This window comes from Salmo salar, chromosome 06, assembly GCF_965601325.2.
Source record: "Salmo salar chromosome 06, fSalSal1, whole genome shotgun sequence".
NCBI lineage: Eukaryota > Metazoa > Chordata > Actinopteri > Salmoniformes > Salmonidae > Salmo > Salmo salar.
Genome location: NC_138296.1, coordinates 21,602,750 through 21,623,782, shown reverse-complemented (window position 1 = coordinate 21,623,782; position 21,033 = coordinate 21,602,750). Strand labels below are relative to the sequence as shown.

The following is a 21,033-nucleotide window of genomic DNA, read 5'->3' as shown; positions in this document are numbered from 1 at the left end:
AACAAAAATACATTATGTCAAATATTTATTCCATAGATGTAGATTAATTTCCACTGCATTGCATGGACCTGCAATAGTTGTCAATAAAGTTTTCAAGGTTTGAATTAGAGTTATCGTAAAGCAAGTATGTTTGTCTCAACGCTGACCGTTGCCATATCAACAGTGAAAATGGAAACAACTATGGCGCCCGGAGAAGAACGTGCTGCTTCTGAAGTTTTGAGAGCGCTTGCTCGACATCTAAACTGTCTCAACGAAGATAGCAAAACCACAAGAAAACGAGCGCTTGAAGCAATCAGAAGAGAAACTATTGATAAAGGGCTTTCGAGCGGCGTGTTGCAGGAGGTTTTTACGTGTCTGCTGAAGTCGCTCCTGAAATGCCTGTCAGATCCTATGGAAAGATGCAGAGAGACTGCCATACACATGCTTGGAGATTTTATTCGGTGTGTTCCTCAACCGGAGGATTCGTTGCCTTATCTTATGCCCGCTTTGACGCAGCGGCTCGGCGGGAAAGAGATCCTGGAGCCCGCGGAGGAACTTAGGCTGTCCATGGTGGAGGTTCTGACTCTCACAGTGGAGGTGTGTGGCAGGCACCTAGCTCCCTACCTCGACGATATGATGAAGATATTGCAGAGAACTATTGTCGACCCTTTCCCAGACGTCAAAAGAGAGAGTTGCAAATGCACTGTTCATTTTGCAAAAAGTGTACCAGGTAAGATGCTTGAGAACAGGTAAGATGCTTGAGAATATACTGTGTGTATTCTTGTTAGCCCACACATTAGGCTAACTAGTTAGCTAGCTAGCTGTGTTAGGTAAAGTTGATCTTATAGGGTTGCCATGGTTGCACATTGCATGGACACCTGACCAAGCTGTGTCAGAGTGGTTGTTTTTTGTGGCTCTAAGTTATTTTGTACACACTCCAACGCTCTACCAGGTTGTCATTTAATATAAATATAAATTATTTATTAAGTTATTAGAAATAAAGACAATGGGACAAAAACAAAATAATTTGTTTCTCTGTGATTTGCATGCCCTACAGAGCTAGCTATGTATGGTCTCTCTGAATACATGTATAACCATTGAATGTATTGATAAGATTCAGGAAAACGTACCCTAATTTATACTGTGGCATGAAGTGACAGTCACCTTGCATTCATCTGGTTTGAAATGCTTCTCTCTCTCTATCCCCAGAACATTTCCACATGCAGGCAGAGAGCCTGGTCAAGCCCCTGATGCAGACCGTCTCCCATCAGCATTCCCGTGTGCGTGTGTCCACCATCGAGGCCACTGGAGCGGTCATCCAGTACGGCACGGGGAAGAACGTGGACGATGTGCTCTCTCACCTGGCACAGAGGCTGTTTGACGACTCACCACAGGTTGGCTCTGTCAAATCAGATAAAGATCAACTACTCCTAGTGACAGTGTTAATGATTAGATTATTAGACTAATTCTGTCAAATCTGGCAGATAATTCTCAAATACTCCTAGTGACATTTAGTGTTAATGATTAGACTAATTCTGTTATTACTGAGTTAATCTAGATTATTATTTTCCTTGTTAGATAAATGTGGTATAAATGTTTCTTACCAAAATAAACAAACTGATCAATCTAATCAATCCAACATCAATAAAGGCTGCTTTTCTTTTACACCAACAGTTACTACAGTGGTTCCCAAACTGTGGGGCATGTGAGGGGTTGGCGGGGGTCCCCCCCAATTAAAAAAATTAATATATATATATAAGATGGATTTAGATTTTTTTTAAACGTAGTCAGTCCGGCTTTAAACTCACTCTTGAAAGTTGTAATAGTAGAATGCACAAGGTACATTTTCAATATTGGGTAGTACTTCATCAGTTCCTCTTGTCATGTTAGTCATTGCATAACTTAGAGCTATTTATAACTTGTCAGAAATATCCAGATCAACTAGCCCATGTCAGCTAACGTTTTTTATTTCGCTTTTTTAGCCCCATAGATATTGTTGTAATTTTCACTCAAATATCACATGAATACACATTAGACATGGCAGAATGTATAGAATTGCAAGAACATTTGCTTTAAAACGGCAACATTTTCTTTGCACCCCATGACAAAATGTGTATAATTGTAGGAAATAAGCTTTAAACCTGCAACATTTTCTACACCAACATGGGGGGTGTTAACAGTTTGTGTCATGAACAGTACTTGTGTCCATAGAAATAGATGTGGTGCGTGCGCAGGGGGGCTCGGGATGTTCCCCAGTGCTAGAAGGGAGGCAAAAAACTTTGAGAACCCCTTAGTTACTACAGTACCATACAAGGTGTTTTCCTCATTTAAGAAACTGAAACAAATGTTTCGTTTCATCCCACTTCTCTCTCCTCCAGGTGAGAAAAGCTGTGACTGTGGTTGTTGGTGACTGGCTGCTCCACCTGCGAGACAGATACTCCTACTTCCACAAGCTCATCCCCCTCCTACTGAGTAGCCTCAGCGATGACATCCCAGAGATTAGGTACCTATTGTACAGGGCTGGGCTCAATTCGAATTGAAGGCAGTCAATTCAGGAAGTGATTTTAATTCAAAATTCAATTTGTTTTAAACTTTTGAAATAAATAGCATCTACTCCTTGAAAATAGATGCAGTTTTTTCCAATTTTGAATTGTAATTTGAGTTTACTTCCTGAATTGACTGCCTTTAATTCAAAAGACTGACCCAGTCCTTAACCACCCTGCCTTTGATACCACCCATTCACTCACTCAGACCTAGGAAATATGCAGCCACAAATACGCACATACTGTATCCGGGTTGCTTGTGCAGATTACTGTAGATACCTACTTATACAGTAGGTTTGGTGTGACAGAGGGAATAGTAGCAGCCAACAAGGCTGGGCTTTTGTGTTGTTTGTACATTGCGTGGTTATGGCGTGGGTTTGAATCCTGGGTCCGCCGTGGCAGGGATGGACATGCATTATCATTATATTTGTCTCTCTCTCCCTTCCAGTCAACGAGCTGCTGACCTGTGGAGGCAGACAGGCGCTCTGTGGGAGCAGGAGAATGAGGATGACCTAAAGGACAAGATGGACTTTCTCCTGACCCCACCTGACCTCTACCCTGCTGGAGGTGAGTGAACTCCATCACTACTACTGCAGAGATGAAACAATGTACCATTTTGTTATTTTATTTTTTACCCCTTTTTGGCCCCAATTTTGTGGTATCCAATTGGTAGTTACAGTCTTGTCTCATCGCTGCAACTCCCGTACGGACTCGGGAGAGGCGAAGGTCAAGAGCCGTGTGTCTTCCGAAACACAACCCAACCGCACTGCTTCTTGACAGAATGCCCACTTAACCCGGAAGCCAGCCGCACCAATGTGTCAGAGGAAACACAGTGAACCTGGCGACCGTGTCAGCGTGCATTGGGCCCGGTCCACCACAGGAGTCGCTAGTGCCCAATGGGACAAGGACATCTCTGCCGGTCAAACCCTCCCCTAACCCAGACGACGCTGGGCCAATTGTGCGCCACCCCATGGGTCTCCCGGTCGCGGCCGGCTATGACAGAGCCTGGACTCGAACCCAGAATCTCTAGTGGCACAGCTAGTACTGCGATGCAGTGCCTTAAGACCACTGCACCACTCGGAGGCCCGAAACAACAATGTACCATTGTGCCGCTCAATTGACATAGAAAGTGAATACAGGATCTTTGGTTGGTGCAAAAAAAAAGTATTTACAGGGTTAAGTTTCTCACACAAAGAAGGCTAGACAAGAAAAACAAATCACTAAAGAAATATATTGGATTTTGTCTCCTGCAGAGAGATACAAGGCCTTCAGTGAATGTAGCCCATTGAGGAAAGGTTAGTTAGTTACTGTCCCATGCAGTGTGTTGTCTTGATTACAATAATGAAGAAGAAAGTTCATCAGTGCATTGATACAGCCTGAAGAACACCAGCCAGTGTAAACCGTGTGATTTGTTGTTGTGGCCTCTGTACAGCCACCTCCTCCTCCACCGATCTAGTTATGTACTCCTTCCTCTGAAAGTAGGTCAGACGCAGCGTGGGATTCAGCTGCCTTTATTAATAAGAAGAACTGTCTTCTGAGGGCATGATGGATCTATCGATGATTGATGTCAGAGCAGTCTGGGCATGGAGAGAGGGCTGTAGGGGCTGGGGAGGGATGCTGTGCTGTCAATGATCCATCTAGCCTATCTATCCATCCCCAATATGCTTCATTTCTTCAGTTGTACTTCTGCTTGCTGTAATATTGCAGGATTCTCACATTCCTGTCTGTGTGTCCTAGTTGCTGTAGCCTGAAATACAAACTGATACCATGGTGAAATGGAGCATGTCAGTTTGAATTCCAAGCTTTAGTAAGTCATCATCTGCACCTCTGTGCGTGGGATAATTTGCTCTTCTCTTGCATTGATTTCATTGTAATATTTTTTTTATACAGACTCGTTAAATATTCAGTTATTCACATCATGGGGTCTTAATTATATTTTAATCAAGGGAAAGAAGGGAACAGGATATTTTTTTTTAGCTTTGTTGGGACTAGGTTTAAATGATTAGTTTTCTGTAATACGAAGTACTGCCTTGTCTGTCTTTGAGCAGACAACTTTTATACATATCCTTGAATTATTCCTTTAGATTTGGCCGGGGAAAAAAATAAATACTTATGAGCTACGACCATAAACCAACTGTGCTTACCCTTTTCCCCAAGAGTGCTTAGTCATGGTGGAGTTCCAAGCCTCCATATATTAGTCATCTCTATTGGCCTGCGGGTTACGTATTCTACAGGTTATGTGTTATGTCATTAGATCTGCTCCGTCAATCATACAAGGCTCTCCTATGACACAGTGCTTGACTAATAGCCGATTATTGTCGGCACTCTGCCCCCTAACACCCTCATTACTAAGACTTACGTGTGGATGTGGTGTGCAGGCTGGGTGGAGACTAGAGGGGTTTTCTGCAGGGCTGGTGCCCACCTCTCTCTCTCTCTCTCTCTCTCTCTCTCTCTCTCTCTCTCTCTCTCTCTCTCTCTCTCTCTCTCTCTCTCTCTCTCTCTCTCTCACACACACTTTCTCTCTCACACACACACACACGTGCATCCTGAAAGGCTGGTGCCCACCTCCCCCTTACACTCACTCTCTCTCTCTATCTCTCTCTCACACACACACTTTCACTCTCTCTCTCTCACACACACACTTTCTCTCTCACACACACACACGTGCATCCTGCAGGGCTGTTGCCCACCTCCCCCTACTCCCCTTTTACGCACTCATGCACGCGCACACACTCACTCTCTTTCTGGCACACACACACACACTCATGACTACCCCACTCACGCACCACCCCACCCCTGTGTGAGAAGCTGTAAGGGCAGGCCATTGGAGGGACAACACCCAGCCTGTGTTGCCTCCCCAAGTGCTTATTACCACCTATTAATAATGTCTGTCAGCACTGTAGTGAAGAATGAGGAAGCCCTTCATCTGTTCATATCCCTGCTGGGTTCAGGAAGGAGAGGTGATGTCCTGTCTGTCCTGTCTGACTTTCCATCCCACTCAGCAGGTGAAGACAGACAGCAGGCCTTTATCTAGAGCAGCAACCCTGCCGTTTCCCTCCTGACCTGATTTCAGTTTATTTTACATAGGCTACACTGGGAAGGCAGTTTGTTTCTATGACGGTCACACGCACTCACCACATTAGCCTGGTCCCAGATCAGTTTATGTCAAGATGTGACAATGAGTATGTTTACATGCACACTAATAATTTGATATTAATCTGGTTATGGCAGTAGGCTGAGTATGGCATAAGTCATGTCAATTGTAAACACCTTACTCTACTTATCTTAATCGGTGCAAGGTCAACATGGAAGTAAGCATACGCTGATGAAAACACCTGGTTTTCTGAGCAATCTTTAGAATTCTGAGGACATGTAAAGGTCTTCATCAGAGTTTTACAGCGGCGTATTAGATCTGAACGTGCTAGTACGAGCAGTGCAAGCTTCTATCTGTTGCGCTAGTGAAGTGAGTTTGGAAAAACTGAAAATATGCATCTTAGAAAGTAGTTTTCCCACAAACGTTATGTCGGAATTCAGAATCAAATAGGCATCACAGAAATAACATGGTCGCTGTGGTAGAACGTTTATTTTGATTGGCCATTTTCTGCATTTATCTGAGTGCCATCAGGTAGCCTGATTTCAGATGTGTCCATGTAAACAGGCTTATTAGGGACATCGTTCTTCTTGCAAAGCATGTAAACATTTAAATGGAGCTATTATATTGATCTGACTTCACAATAATCCTATTTTTGTGTGCATGTAACCGTACTCAATGACCCTAAGAGTTGGCAAGACGACACAAACAGATATGGGACCAGGCAATAACCTGTGGTTGAAGTGTGCACTGCATCTTAATCAGGTCTCTCGCCTCTTAAAAGATGGTTGAATTTCAATGGGCTGGCCTGTATGCATGAAGGATAAATGATTCCACTGTCCCAATCTCACCTTGTTAATGTTTTACTCCCCCTATATGTCTGTCCGTTGATTTAATCCATAGGGGTATGTTGAGTTAAGTTAATGATAAAAATTCAATTAAGGGTGATGATTACAATGATGAAGGGTTTATTAAAAGGGAAGTTCCACTATGCAGGTGCAGTGGCTTTAACCCAGTGTCTGACAGGCAGGCTGCAGTAATAATGACAGCGTAGCTGCCTCAGATATACTGTAGGAAGGTGCTGCTGCGATGGCGAGGGTAGAACCCAGGCCCGGGGCTAAGGATGAGTTTGAACATGAACGTGATCACTCTGGATGCTGGCCATAGGTAGGCTAAGTGTTGGGTACCCATATGCGTCCTGGGTTATGTTCATTAGGGCATGCAACATTAAACATTTTGCAACTGATAAGACAAGTCCATATAGTCCCTTTCTGTTTTAGTCAGTTTTCATCCGTTTGGTGCCTAATGAACATGACCGTCTGGTTGTGTAGTGCAGATCTGGGTCAGTCTACAGCTCCACATGGTGATAATGCTGATGGATACTGGATGAGTCTCTCTCCCTGCCAGTCATAAATCCAACACGGCCCCCTCCTGTCTGAACAGGTCAGTGTCAGACAACTGGGACACAACCAGAAACGGCTTGTCTTGTCCTGTGTGATTCTGTAGGATTGATCACCCTCTTCCCCTCTCATTATCAGCCTGCGAAAGACAAATAGAAAGAGAGGGAGACCTGTTCACGAGGGAGGGAGGGAGACCTGCTCATTGGATACTGAAGGAAAGTGAGAGGGAGGGAAGGCGGGAGAGAGGAGGGAGGGAGGGAGGGAAGGCGGGAGAGAGGGAAGGCGGGAGGGAGGGAAGGCGGGAGAGAGGGAAGGAGAGAGGGAGGGAGGGAAGGTGGGAGAGAGGGAAGGAGGGAGGGAACGCGGGAGAGAGAGAGGGAGGGAGGGAAGGCGGGAGAGAGAGAGGGAGGGAGGGAGGGAGGCGAGAGAGAGGGAGGGAAGGCGAGAGAGAGAGAGAGAGAGGGAAGGCGGGAGGGAGGGAGAGAGAGAGAGAGGGAGGGAAGGCGGGAGAGAGGGATGAAACATGTGGAGGCTATTCATTTAAAAATGTGTTCCACTTGCTCTGACAAGTCCCACGGAGAGGAAATCTCAATCGTAAAACCAAAAAGTACATGTCTGGAAAATGGGACTTAGACTGTAGAGTAAGATGCAGTCCTCTCTCTCCATCAGCAGTATCACTGTGACAGCAGAAAACACCCAACAAATGATGTTCCCTTCTTGCCTACTGAAGTGTTTTTTGTCGAAAAGAAATCTTGTAAAATGCTCCATCAGCATAACTGGGCCAGAGGGCTATGGAACAGTTGTTCTATCTCTATTACATAGTTAGAAATAGGAGAACACAGTTACAACACAGTTAACTTATTAGCACTTGTAGATGTATAGGCTGCCTGTGTAAGTGTTTACTCAGACAGCCCAATTCTGATCTTTTGCCAAATTATTGGTCTTTTGACCAATCATTCAGATCAGATCTTTTGCCCATAATTGGTGCAAACGCAGACTTAGATGTAAATCTTAATTGGTCCATTTGTGTGCTTTTTAGTAGGCTAATAGATGTAGACATTTTCATGCACTTTCTAACCCCCCCCCCCCTCTCCCCCCTCAGTTGCGCGTCCGGGCCTGGGCTGCAGGGAACTGGTGGTGAGGAACCTGTCCAACCTGCTGCCGGCGCTGGCCCGCGACGTGGTTGACTGGGTGGCGGGCACGCGGGTCAAGACGGCCCAGCTCCTGTATGCTCTGCTGCTGCATGCTGAGGACCACTGCACCCAGCACCTGCAGCTGCTGCTCTCCACGCTGTACCGCGCCTGCACCGACCCCGAGAGCGACGTGGTCACCAACGTGAGTGGTCGAGACATAGAGACACATGATATCACTACGTGTTCTATGTAATCCAATGGGACGTCCCTACACCATTGGAAATTAAATGTAAAATGGTTAAGGTAGGGGTTAAGGTTAGGATTCTGGATAGCACTGACCTTTATCTCATCCTGGGGGGGTGGTCAGGTCAGGAAGTGGTAGTCCTAATAGTTGGATGATAGTGGTGGGATGATAGTGGTAGGTCTAATGGTTGGATGATCGTGGTGGGATGATAGTGGTAGGCCTAATGGTTGGATGATAGTGGTAGGCCTAATGGTTGGATGATAGTGGTAAGTCTAATGGTTGGATGATAGTGGTGGGATGATAGTGGTAGGTCTAATGGTTGGATGATAGTGGTAGGCCTAATGGTTGGATGTTAGTGGTAGGCCTAATGGTTGGATGATAGTGGTAGACCTAATGGTTGGATGATAGTGGTAGACCTAATGGTTGGATGATAGTGGTAGGCCTAATGGTTGGATGATAGTGGTAGGCCTAATGGTTGGATGATAGTGGTAGGCCTAATGGTTGGATGATAGTGGTAGGCCTAATGGTTGGATGATAGTGGTAGACCTAATGGTTGGATGATAGTGGTAGGCCTAATGGTTGGATGATAGTGGTAGGCCTAATGGTTGGATGATAGTGGTAGGCCTAATGGTTGGATGATAGTGGTAGGCCTAATGGTTGGATGATAGTGGTAGGCCTAATGGTTGGATGATAGTGCTAGGTCTAATGGTTGGATGATAGTGGTAGGTCTAATGGTTGGATGACTGGTGGGATGATAGTGGTAGGTCTAATGGTTGGATGATTGTGGTAGGATGATAGTGGTAGGTCTAATGGTGGGATGATAGTGGTAGGTCTAATGTTTGGATGATAGTGGTAGGTCTAATGGTTGGATGATAGTGGTAGGCCTAATGGTTGTATGATAGTGGTAGGCCTAATGGTTGGATGATAGTGGTAGGTCTAATGGTTGGATGATAGTGGTAGGTCTAATGGTTGGATGATCGTGGAAGGCTTAATGGTGGGATGATAGTGGTGGGATGATAGTGGTAGGTCTAATGGTTGGATGATAGTGCTAGGCCTAATGGTTGGATGATAGTGGTAAGTCTAATGGTTGGATGATCGTGGAAGGCCTAATGGTTGGATGATAGTGGTTTTATGATAGTTGTAGACCTAATGGTTGGATGATAGTGGTTGGATGAAAGTGGTAGGTCTAATGATTGGATGATAGTGGTAGGCCTAATGGTTGGATGATAGTGGTTGGATGATAGTCATAGGCCTAATGGTTGGATGATATTCATAGGCCTAATGGTTGGATGATAGTCATAGGCCTAATGGTTGGATGATAGTGGAATGCCTAATGGTTGGATGATAGTAGTAGGCCTAATGGTTGGATGATAGTGGTTGGATGATAGTCATAGGCCTAATGGTTGGATGATAGTCATAGGCCTAATGGTTGGATGATAGTGGTAGGCCTAATGGTTGGATGATAGTGGTAGGCCTAATGGTTGGATGATAGTGGTAGGCCTAATGGTTGGATGATAGTTGTAGGCCTAATGGTTGGATGATAGTGGTAGCCCTAATGGTTGGATGATAGTGGTATGCCTCATGGTTGGATGATAGTGGTAGGCCTAATGGTTGGATGATAGTGGTAGGTCTAATGGCTGGATGGTAGTGGTAGGTCTATGGCTGGATGATAGTGGTTGGATGATAGTCATAGGCCTAATGGTTGGATGATAGTGGTAGGCCTAATGGTTGGATGAGAGTGGTAGGCCTAATGGTTGGATGAGAGTGGTAGGCCTAATGGTTGGATGAGAGTGGTAGGCCTAATGGTTGTATGATAGTGGTAGGTCTAATAGTTGGATGATAGTGGTTGGATGATAGTGGTAGGTCTAATGGTTGGATGATAGTGGTAGGCCTAATGGTTGGATGATAGTGGTAAATCTAATGGTTGGATGATAGTGGTAGGCCTAATGGATGGATGATAGTGGTAAGCCTAATGATTGGATGATAGTGGTAAATCGAATGGTTGGATGATAGTGGTAGGCCTAATGGTTGGATGATTGTGGTGGGATGATAGTGGTAGGCCTAATGGTTGGATGATTGTGGTGGGATGATAGTGGTAGGTCTAATGGTTGGATGATTGTGGTGGGATGATAGTGGTAGGCCTAATGGTTGGATGATAGTGGTAGGTCTAATGGTTGGATGATAGTCGTAGGCCTAATGGTTGGATGATAATGGTTGGATGATAGTGGTGGGCCTAATAGTTGGATGATAGTGGTTGGATGATGGTGGTAGGTCTAATGGTTGGATGACTGTGTTGGGATGATAGTGGTAGGTCTGATGGTTGGATGATTGTGGTGGATGATAGTGGTAGGTCTAATGGTTGGATGATTGTGGTGGGATTATAGTGGTAGGTCTAATGGTTGGATGATAGTGGTAGGTCTAATGGTTGGATGATAGTGGTAGGTCTAATGGTTGGATGATAGTGGTAGGTCTAATGGTTGGATGGTAGTGGTATGCCTCATGGTTGGATTATAGTGGTAGGCCTAATGGTTGGATGATAGTGGTAGGCCTAATGGTTGGATGATAGTGGTAGGTCTAATGGCTGGATGATAGTGGTAGGCGTAATGGTTGGATGATAGTGGTAGGCCTAATGGTTGAATGATAGTGGTAGGCCTAATAGTTGGAATATAGTGGTAGGCCTAATGGTTGGATGATAGTGGTTGCCTAATGGTTGGATGATAGTGGTAGGCCTAATGGTTGGATGATAGTGGTAGGCTCTAATGGTTGGATGAGTGTGGTAGGCCTAATGGTTGGATGATAGTGGTAGGCCTAATGGTTGGATGATTGTGTTGCTATTGCAGCTGGTGAGCTCTTTCTTGGATCTTGTCTCTCTTGTTAAACACATCTAATCTCCGTTTAGACTAACCTGGATGAATAAAGGTTAACTTCTCTAGGGTATGTGGGACGGTAGGTAGCGTCCCACCTCGCCAACAGCCAGTGAAATAGCAGAGCGCCAAATTCAAAACAACAAAAATCTCATAATTCAAATTTCTCACACATACAAGTATTATACACCATTTTAAAGATAATCTTCTCATTAATCCAACCACACTGTCCGATTTCAAAAAGGCTTTACGGTGAAAGCATAGCATTAGATTATGTTAGGACAGCACCTAGACAAGAAAAACCACACAGCCATTTTCAAAGCAAGGAGAGGCGTCACAAAAACCAGAAATACAGCTAAAATTAATCACTAACCTTTGATGATCTTCATCAGTTGGCACTCATAGGACTTCATGTTACACAATACATGTATGTTTTGCTCGATAAAGTTCATATTTATATCCAAAAAACCCATTTTACATTGTTGTGTAATGTTCAGAAATGTTTTGCCTCCCAAAACGTCCGGTGAATGAGCACATCAATTTACACCAAATACCTCCATTTTGTTCGCGCGTTCAGTCGAGTAATCCAAATCCACTGTGCTCGCGCAGTAAATTCAGACTAAAAGTCAAAAAAGTTATATTACAGTTCGTAGAAACATGTCAAACGATGTATAGAATCAATCTTTAGGATGTTTTTATCATAAATCTTCCATAATATTCCAACTCGACGATTCCTTTGTCTTCAAAAAAGAAAAGGAACACCGCTAACTCTCACGGGAGTGCGCGCCACTGAGCTCATGTCATTTTCTCAGTCATCTGATTCCAAGACCTCTTATTCTCTCCCCATTCACAGTAGAAGCATGAAACAACATTCTAAAGACTGTTGACATCTAGTAGAAGCCTTAGGAAGTGCAAAATGACCCCACAGACACTGTATATTGGATAGGGAATCACTTGAAAAACTACAAACCTCAGATTTCCACACTTCCTGGTTGGATTTTTCCTCAGGTTTTTGCCTGCCATATGAGTTCTGTTATACTCACAGACATCATTCAAAGAGTTTTAGAAACTTCAGAGTGTTTTCTATCCAAATCTACTAATAATATGTATATCTTAGCTTTTGGGACTGAGTAGCAGGCAGTTTACTCTGGGCACCTTCTTCAATCAATCAAATCAATCAAATTTATTTTTATATAGCCCTTCGTACATCAGCTGATATCTCAAAGTGCTGTACAGAAACCCAGCCTAAAACCCCAAACAGCAAGCAAAGCATGTGAAAGAAGCACGGTGGCTAGGAAAAACTCCCTAGGAAAAACTCCCTAGAAAGGCCCAAAACCTAGGAAGAAACCTAGAGAGGAACCAGGCTATGAGGGGTGGCCAGTCCTCTTCTGGCTGTGCAGGGTGGATATTATAACAGAACATGGTCAAGATGTTAAAATGTTAAAATGTTCATAAATGACCAGCATGGTCAAATAATAATAATCATAGTAGTTGTCGAGGGTGCAACAAGCACGTCCGGTGAACAGGTCAGGGTTCCATAGCCGCAGGCAGAACAGTTGAAACTGGAGCAGCAGCACGGCCAGGTGGACTGGGGACAGCAAGGAGTCATCATACCAGGTAGTCCTGAGGCATGGTCCTAGGGCTCAGGTCCTCCGAGAGAAAGACAGAAAGAGAGAATTAGAGAGAGCATATTTAAATTCACACAGGACACCGGATAAGACAAGAGAAATACTCCAGATGTAACAGACTGACCCTAGCCCCCCGACACATAAACTACTGCAGCATAAATACTGGAGGCTGAGACAGGAGGGATCAGAAGACACTGTGGCCCCATCCGATGATACCCCCGGACAGGGCCAAACAGGCCCTTCATCCTGACGTCAAAATACTGCCCCCTACCCAAGAGAGGTTAAATAAAGAAGATGGTGGTAGAAATCTGCTCTACAGATCCAGTATACAGTACCTGTGTGTTGGCTACTTCAGTTCATCACTTGACAGATCTTTGTGAAACAAGCCGTAGACTGATGCATCATTTGGGTGCCATTTTAACAAACTGCTCACCGTACTAATGGCCTTTCTTCCTTCAAGTTATTTCCGTTATTGTCATGCTCATGGCCTATTTCCATTGACATTCTTTCCACCCAGAAACAGATGTTTCAGAGCTGCTGTGGTGAATGGCTTGATCTTGATGGTCATGTCATGAGAGGAGAGGACACACCTGCTGGCCTTAGAATAGACAGCAGTGAATAGTGATATATGTGTCTTATAGCCCTGAGATAGTTAGGCTGGGCTGGGCCTAAGGACTTGGGATGCATCTGCCCCAAGAGGAAGCCTTTGATGGTTCCTCTGATCCACTGGATGATAATGGATTATGAATTACGTGGTCTTCTGTTACGTTGAATTCTTTCTTTTGTCCTCTTTCTTTCTATTTCATTCTCTCGTTCTCTCTAGTATTGGTCTCTGCTCTCTCGCTAATCTTTGCTCTCTCTATCAATTCAATGTGCGTTATTGGCATGAAATACACTCTCTAATATTGGCAAATCATTCCATAAACTATAGTATTCTCTCCTCTCTCTCTCTCTGCAGTGTCTGAGGTCTGCCAAGCTGCTGGGGACCTTTGTTAGCCCCGAGGTCTTCCTCAAGCTGCTCCTGGTCCACTTGGAGACCCCCTCCTCCTCCTCCTCCCCCCACACCCCCCTCATGGTCCTGGCTGCTGTGCTGGGGGGCTGCTCCGGGGACCTCTTGAAACCACACCTCCAGAAGATCGCTGATACGCTGGTCCAACCAGAAGTCTGCCAAGAGTACCAGCAGGTGAGTTTATGACCCTTGACCTATGGATATGACCTATGGGTTGGGAATTGGGGGAAAAGGTAAATGCCATAACTACTGGTCCAGGATCAGATCATTATCCACATGAATGGTCTGTGGTTAGGGGTAACTTATGATGGTTCACATCTCAATGGGTTGAGATGTTTGCTCTGTTATATTTGAGTCTCCAGCCAGGTCTGGTGAAGTTGGCATATAGACAGAGAGATGAAACAGTACCCTTTCTGAGGCACTTAGTTTTGACCCTAAAACTGTTTACAGTGAAAGGTTCCATAAAGTGAAAGATTATTAAGATAAGATGCATTTTTTTCTATCGGGACTGTTGTAAAGCTTTTATAGGGATTACTGTGCTGTGAGGTCAGGGCGTTCACCTTTGAGTACATCACAAAATACTGACTCCACTAACGGCCACTGAGCAAGGCACATGTTGTTTTCACCAACCTTTCATTTAATTTCAACTGCTAGAGTCCTCTCGTAACCCCCCCCCCCCCCCCAACGGGAGAGAGATACAGAGAGAGACAGACGGAGAGAGAGAGACACACAGACAGAGAGAGAGAGACACACAGACGGAGAGAGAGAGAGACACACAGACGGAGAGAGAGAGAGACACACAGACGGAGAGAGAGAGAGACACACAGACGGAGAGAGAGAGAGACACACAGACGGAGAGAGAGAGAGACACACAGACGGAGAGAGAGAGAGACACACAGACGGAGAGAGAGAGAGACACACAGACGGAGAGAGAGAGACACACAGACCGAGAGAGAGAGACACACAGACCGAGAGAGAGAGACACACAGACAGAGAGAGACACACAGACAGAGAGAGACACACAGACAGAGAGAGACACACAGACAGAGAGAGACACACAGACAGAGAGAGACACACAGACGGAGAGAGAGAGAGAGACACACAGACAGAGAGAGACACACAGACGGAGAGAGAGAGAGAGACACACAGACGGAGAGAGAGAGAGAGACACACAGACGGAGAGAGAGAGAGAGACACACAGACTGAGAGAGAGAGAGAGAGAGACACACAGACTGAGAGAGAGAGAGAGACACACAGACAGAGAGAGACACACAGACAGAGAGAGACACACAGACAGAGAGAGACACACAGACAGAGAGAGAGAGAGACACACAGACAGAGAGAGAGAGAGACACACAGACAGAGAGAGAGAGAGACACACAGACAGAGAGAGAGACACACACAGACAGAGAGAGAGAGAGACACACAGACGGAGAGAGAGAGACACACAGACGGAGAGAGAGACACACACAGACGGAGAGAGAGAGAGACACACACAGATGGAGAGAGAGAGAGAGACAGACAGACAGAAAGAGAGAGAGACACACAGACAGAGAGAGAGAGAGACTCATAGACAGACAGAGAGAGAGAGAGAGGGAGACACAGACAGAGAGAGCGACACAGACAGTGCGACAGACAGACAGACAGACAGACAGACAGACAGACAGACAGACAGACAGACAGAGAGAGACACAGAGACGGAGAGATAAAGGGAGAGAGAGAACAACATCCCTAATGTCTCAGTGGAAAAAGTGGAAAAGTAAAAGACCAGAGCAGCTCTTTCCTCCCCTTCCTCTCCTCTGGTGTCCCACATTTAGTTTACCTTTGATATTAAAATAACATTTCTCTGGCTGCGAAGTCGGAGGGGGCTATTTTCACACATGCACTCACACTGCTGGCTGCAATGAGTCACCCGTACCCATAACCCCCCCTGAGGGGCTCAGAAGAATTTCCTCTGGAGGGGTTGATGATGATAATAAAATACTAATTTCTCCTGACTCCTGCGTGTCTGGGTTGACCCCCCCCTAGCTGACTCCACAGTCCCCCCTCACCCCCCTGGTCATTTCAGAAAAGACACATTGGGGCAACCTGTTTAAAAAAAGAATAACACTCACTGTGTGGAAGAGTGCAAAGTGGAGCCCCCACCCTGTTACCAACCACTGCCCCCCCCCAACCCCCTTTAAAGCACTGAGATTCCAACATTTCAAAGAGGGTCAGGGTCCCGGTGACAGACAGACAGGAGGGGAAACGGAGCCCCCCTCTCTACCCTCCTCTAGCAGGGGTCAAGCCAGAGCACGATGGACACAGATGGAGACAGACCTTCTGGTCCCTGGTCTGTCTGTCTCAATAAAGATCATCAGAAGTTAGTCTCTGTGGGTACTGAAGGGAAGCAGTACAGTACAGTGCTGGCTGGCTGGGTATGTAAAGAGCAGGGTCAGCAGTACAGTCCTGGCTGGCTAGCTGGGTATGTAAAGAGCAGGGTCAGCAGTACAGTACAGTCCTGGCTGGCTAGCTGGGTATGTAAAGAGCAGGGTCAGCAGTACAGTCCTGGCTGGCTAGCTGGGTATGTAAAGAGCAGGGTCAGCAGTACAGTACAGTCCTGGCTGGCTAGCTGGGTATGTAAAGAGCAGGGTCAGCAGTACAGTACAGTCCTGGCTGGCTAGCTGGGTATGTAAGGAGCAGGGTCAGCAGTACAGTACAGTCCTGGCTGGCTAGCTGGGTATGTAAAGAGCAGGGTCAGCAGTACAGTCCTGGCTGGCTAGCTGGGTATGTAAAGAGCAGGGTCAGCAGTACAGTCCTGGCTGGCTAGCTGGGTATGTAAAGAGCAGGGTCAGCAGTACAGTACAGTCCTGGCTGGCTAGCTGGGTATGTAAGGAGCAGGGTCAGCAGTACAGTACAGTCCTGGCTGGCTAGCTGGGTATGTAAAGAGCAGGGTTAGCAGTACAGTCCTGGCTGGCTAGCTGGGTATGTAAAGAGCAGGGTCAGCAGTACAGTACAGTCCTGGCTGGCTAGCTGGGTATGTAAGGAGCAGGGTCAGCAGTACAGTACAGTCCTGGCTGGCTAGCTGGGTATGTAAAGAGCAGGGTTAGCAGTACAGTCCTGGCTGGCTAGCTGGGTATGTAAAGAGCAGGGTCAGCAGTACAGTACAGTCCTGGCTGGCTAGCTGGGTATGTAAAGAGCAGGGTCAGCAGTACAGTACAGTCCTGGCTGGCTAGCTGGGTATGTAAAGAGCAGGGTCAGCAGTACAGTACAGTCCTGGCTGGCTAGCTGGGTATGTAAAGAGCAGGGTCAGCAGTACAGTACAGTCCTGGCTGGCTAGCTGGGTATGTAAAGAGCAGGGTCAGCAGTACAGTACAGTCCTGGCTGGCTAGCTGGGTATGTAAGGAGCAGGGTCAGCAGTACAGTCCTGGCTGGCTAGCTGGGTATGTAAAGAGCAGGGTCAGCAGTACAGTACAGTCCTGGCTGGCTAGCTGGGTATGTAAAGAGCAGGGTCAGCAGTACAGTACAGTGCTGGCTGGCTAGCTGGGTATGTAAAGAGCAGGGTCAGCAGTACAGTACAGTCCTGGCTGGCTAGCTGGGTATGTAAAGAGCAGGGTCAGCAGTACAGTACAGTCCTGGCTGGCTAGCTGGGTATGTAAAGAGCAGGGTCAGCAGTACAGTACAGTCCTGGCTGGCTAGCTGGGTATGTAAAGAGCAGGGTCAGCAGTACAGTCCTGGCTGGCTAGCTGGGTATGTAAAGAGCAGGGTCAGCAGTACAGTCCTGGCTGGCTAGCTGGGTATGTAAAGAGCAGGGTCAGCAGTACAGTACAGTCCTGGCTGGCTAGCTGGGTATGTAAGGAGCAGGGTCAGCAGTACAGTACAGTCCTGGCTGGCTAGCTGGGTATGTAAAGAGCAGGGTTAGCAGTACAGTACAGTCCTGGCTGGCTAGCTGGGTATGTAAGGAGCAGGGTCAGCAGTACAGTACAGTCCTGGCTGGCTAGCTGGGTATGTAAAGAGCAGGGTCAGCAGTACAGTACAGTCCTGGCTGGCTAGCTGGGTATGTAAAGAGCAGGGTTAGCAGTACAGTCCTGGCTGGCTAGCTGGGTATGTAAAGAGCAGGGTCAGCAGTACAGTACAGTGCTGGCTGGCTAGCTGGGTATGTAAAGAGCAGGGTCAGCAGTACAGTACAGTCCTGGCTGGCTAGCTGGGTATGTAAAGAGCAGGGTCAGCAGTACAGTACAGTCCTGGCTGGCTAGCTGGGTATGTAAAGAGCAGGGTCAGCAGTACAGTCCTGGCTGGCTAGCTGGGTATGTAAAGAGCAGGGTCAGCAGTACAGTCCTGGCTGGCTAGCTGGGTATGTAAAGAGCAGGGTCAGCAGTACAGTCCTGGCTGGCTAGCTGGGTATGTAAAGAGCAGGGTCAGCAGTACAGTACAGTCCTGGCTGGCTAGCTGGGTATGTAAAGAGCAGGGTCAGCAGTACAGTCCTGGCTGGCTAGCTGGGTATGTAAAGAGCAGGGTCAGCAGTACAGTACAGTCCTGGCTGGCTAGCTGGGTATGTAAAGAGCAGGGTCAGCAGTACAGTCCTGGCTGGCTAGCTGGGTATGTAAAGAGCAGGGTCAGCAGTACAGTCCTGGCTGGCTAGCTGGGTATGTAAAGAGCAGGGTCAGCAGTACAGTGCTGGCTGGCTAGCTGGGTATGTAAAGAGCAGGGTCAGCAGTACAGTCCTGGCTGGCTAGCTGGGTATGTAAAGAGCAGGGTCAGCAGTACAGTCCTGGCTGGCTAGCTGGGTATGTAAAGAGCAGGGTCAGCAGTACAGTACAGTCCTGGCTGGCTAGCTGGGTATGTAAAGAGCAGGGTCAGCAGTACAGTCCTGGCTGGCTAGCTGGGTATGTAAAGAGCAGGGTCAGCAGTACAGTCCTGGCTGGCTAGCTGGGTATGTAAAGAGCAGGGTCAGCAGTACAGTACAGTCCTGGCTGGCTAGCTGGGTATGTAAAGAGCAGGGTTAGCAGTACAGTACAGTCCTGGCTGGCTAGCTGGGTATGTAAAGAGCAGGGTCAGCAGTACAGTCCTGGCTGGCTAGCTGGGTATGTAAAGAGCAGGGTCAGCAGTACAGTCCTGGCTGGCTAGCTGGGTATGTAAAGAGCAGGGTCAGCAGTACAGTACAGTCCTGGCTGGCTAGCTGGGTATGTAAAGAGCAGGGTCAGCAGTACAGTCCTGGCTGGCTAGCTGGGTATGTAAAGAGCAGGGTCAGCAGTACAGTACAGTCCTGGCTGGCTAGCTGGGTATGTAAAGAGCAGGGTCAGCAGTACAGTACAGTCCTGGCTGGCTAGCTGGGTATGTAAAGAGCAGGGTCAGCAGTACAGTCCTGGCTGGCTAGCTGGGTATGTAAAGAGCAGGGTCAGCAGTACAGTACAGTCCTGGCTGGCTAGCTGGGTATGTAAAGAGCAGGGTCAGCAGTACAGTACAGTCCTGGCTGGCTAGCTGGGTATGTAAAGAGCAGGGTCAGCAGTACAGTACAGTCCTGGCTGGCTAGCTGGGTATGTAAGGAGCAGGGTCAGCAGTACAGTCCTGGCTGGCTAGCTGGGTATGTAAAGAGCAGGGTCAGCAGTACAGTACAGTCCTGGCTGGCTAGCTGGGTATGTAAAGAGCAGGGTCAGCAGTACAGTCCTGGCTGGCTAGCTGGGTATGTAAAGAGCAGGGTCAGCAGTACAGTACAGTCCTGGCTGGCTAGCTGGGTATGTAAAGAGCAGGGTCAGCAGTACAGTACAGTCCTGGCTGGCTAGCTGGGTATGTAAAGAGCAGGGTCAGCAGTACAGTACAGTCCTGGCTGGCTAGCTGGGTATGTAAAGAGCAGGGTCAGCAGTACAGTCCTGGCTGGCTAGCTGGGTATGTAAAGAGCAGGGTCAGCAGTACAGTCCTGGCTGGCTAGCTGGGTATGTAAAGAGCAGGGTCAGCAGTACAGTACAGTCCTGGCTGGCTAGCTGGGTATGTAAAGAGCAGGGTCAGCAGTACAGTACAGTCCTGGCTGGCTAGCTGGGTATGTAAAGAGCAGGGTCAGCAGTACAGTCCTGGCTGGCTAGCTGGGTATGTAAAGAGCAGGGTCAGCAGTACAGTCCTGGCTGGCTAGCTGGGTATGTAAAGAGCAGGGTCAGCAGTACAGTCCTGGCTGGCTAGCTGGGTATGTAAAGAGCAGGGTCAGACAGTACAGTCCTGGCTGGCTAGCTGGGTATGTAAAGAGCAGGGTCAGCAGTACAGTCCTGGCTGGCTAGCTGGGTATGTAAAGAGCAGGGTCAGCAGTACAGTCCTGGCTGGCTAGCTGGGTATGTAAAGAGCAGGGTCAGCAGTACAGTACAGTCCTGGCTGGCTAGCTGGGTATGTAAAGAGCAGGGTCAGCAGTACAGTACAGTCCTGGCTGGCTAGCTGGGTATGTAAAGAGCAGGGTCAGCAGTACAGTCCTGGCTGGCTAGCTGGGTATGTAAAGAGCAGGGTTAGCAGTACAGTCCTGGCTGGCTAGCTGGGTATGTAAAGAGCAGGGTCAGCAGTACAGTCCTGGCTGGCTAGCTGGGTATGTAAAGAGCAGGGTCAGCAGTACAGTCCTGGCTGGCTAGCTGGGTATGTAAAGAGCAGGGTCAGCAGTACAGTCCTGGCTGGCTAGCTGGGTATGTAAAGAGCAGGGTCAGCAGTACAGTGCTGGCTGGCTAGCTGGGTATGTAAAGAGCAGGGTCAGCAGTACAGTCCTGGCTGGCTAGCTGGGTATGTAAAGAGCAGGGTCAGCAGTACAGTCCTGGCTGGCTAGCTGGGTATGTAAAGAGCAGGGTTAGCAGTACAGTACAGTCCTGGCTGGCTAGCTGGGTATGTAAAGAGCAGGGTCAGCAGTACAGTCCTGGCTGGCTAGCTGGGTATGTAAAGAGCAGGGTCAGCAGTACAGTCCTGGCTGGCTAGCTGGGTATGTAAAGAGCAGGGTCAGCAGTACAGTCCTGGCTGGCTAGCTGGGTATGTAAAGAGCAGGGTCAGCAGTACAGTCCTGGCTGGCTAGCTGGGTATGTAAAGAGCAGGGTCAGCAGTACAGTCCTGGCTGGCTAGCTGGGTATGTAAAGAGCAGGGTTCAGCAGTACAGTCCTGGCTGGCTAGCTGGGTATGTAAAGAGCAGGGTCAGCAGTACA

General features: G+C 47.4%; 1 protein-coding gene across 1 annotated transcript in view; it reads left to right on the top strand.

The window, feature by feature from the left end:
• The first annotated feature begins 161 nt into the window (after positions 1-161).
• Positions 162-21,033, top strand: part of LOC106593056 (dynein axonemal assembly factor 5) — a 71,604-nt gene continuing 50,732 nt past the window's right edge. Inside the window, exons 1-6 of the mRNA XM_045719881.2 lie at positions 162-709; positions 1,189-1,373; positions 2,358-2,482; positions 2,971-3,089; positions 8,116-8,348; positions 13,841-14,065. Coding sequence (XP_045575837.1) covers positions 169-709; positions 1,189-1,373; positions 2,358-2,482; positions 2,971-3,089; positions 8,116-8,348; positions 13,841-14,065 — 1,428 coding nt within the window. The 5' untranslated portion in view covers positions 162-168. The remainder of the gene's footprint in view (positions 710-1,188; positions 1,374-2,357; positions 2,483-2,970; positions 3,090-8,115; positions 8,349-13,840; positions 14,066-21,033) is intronic.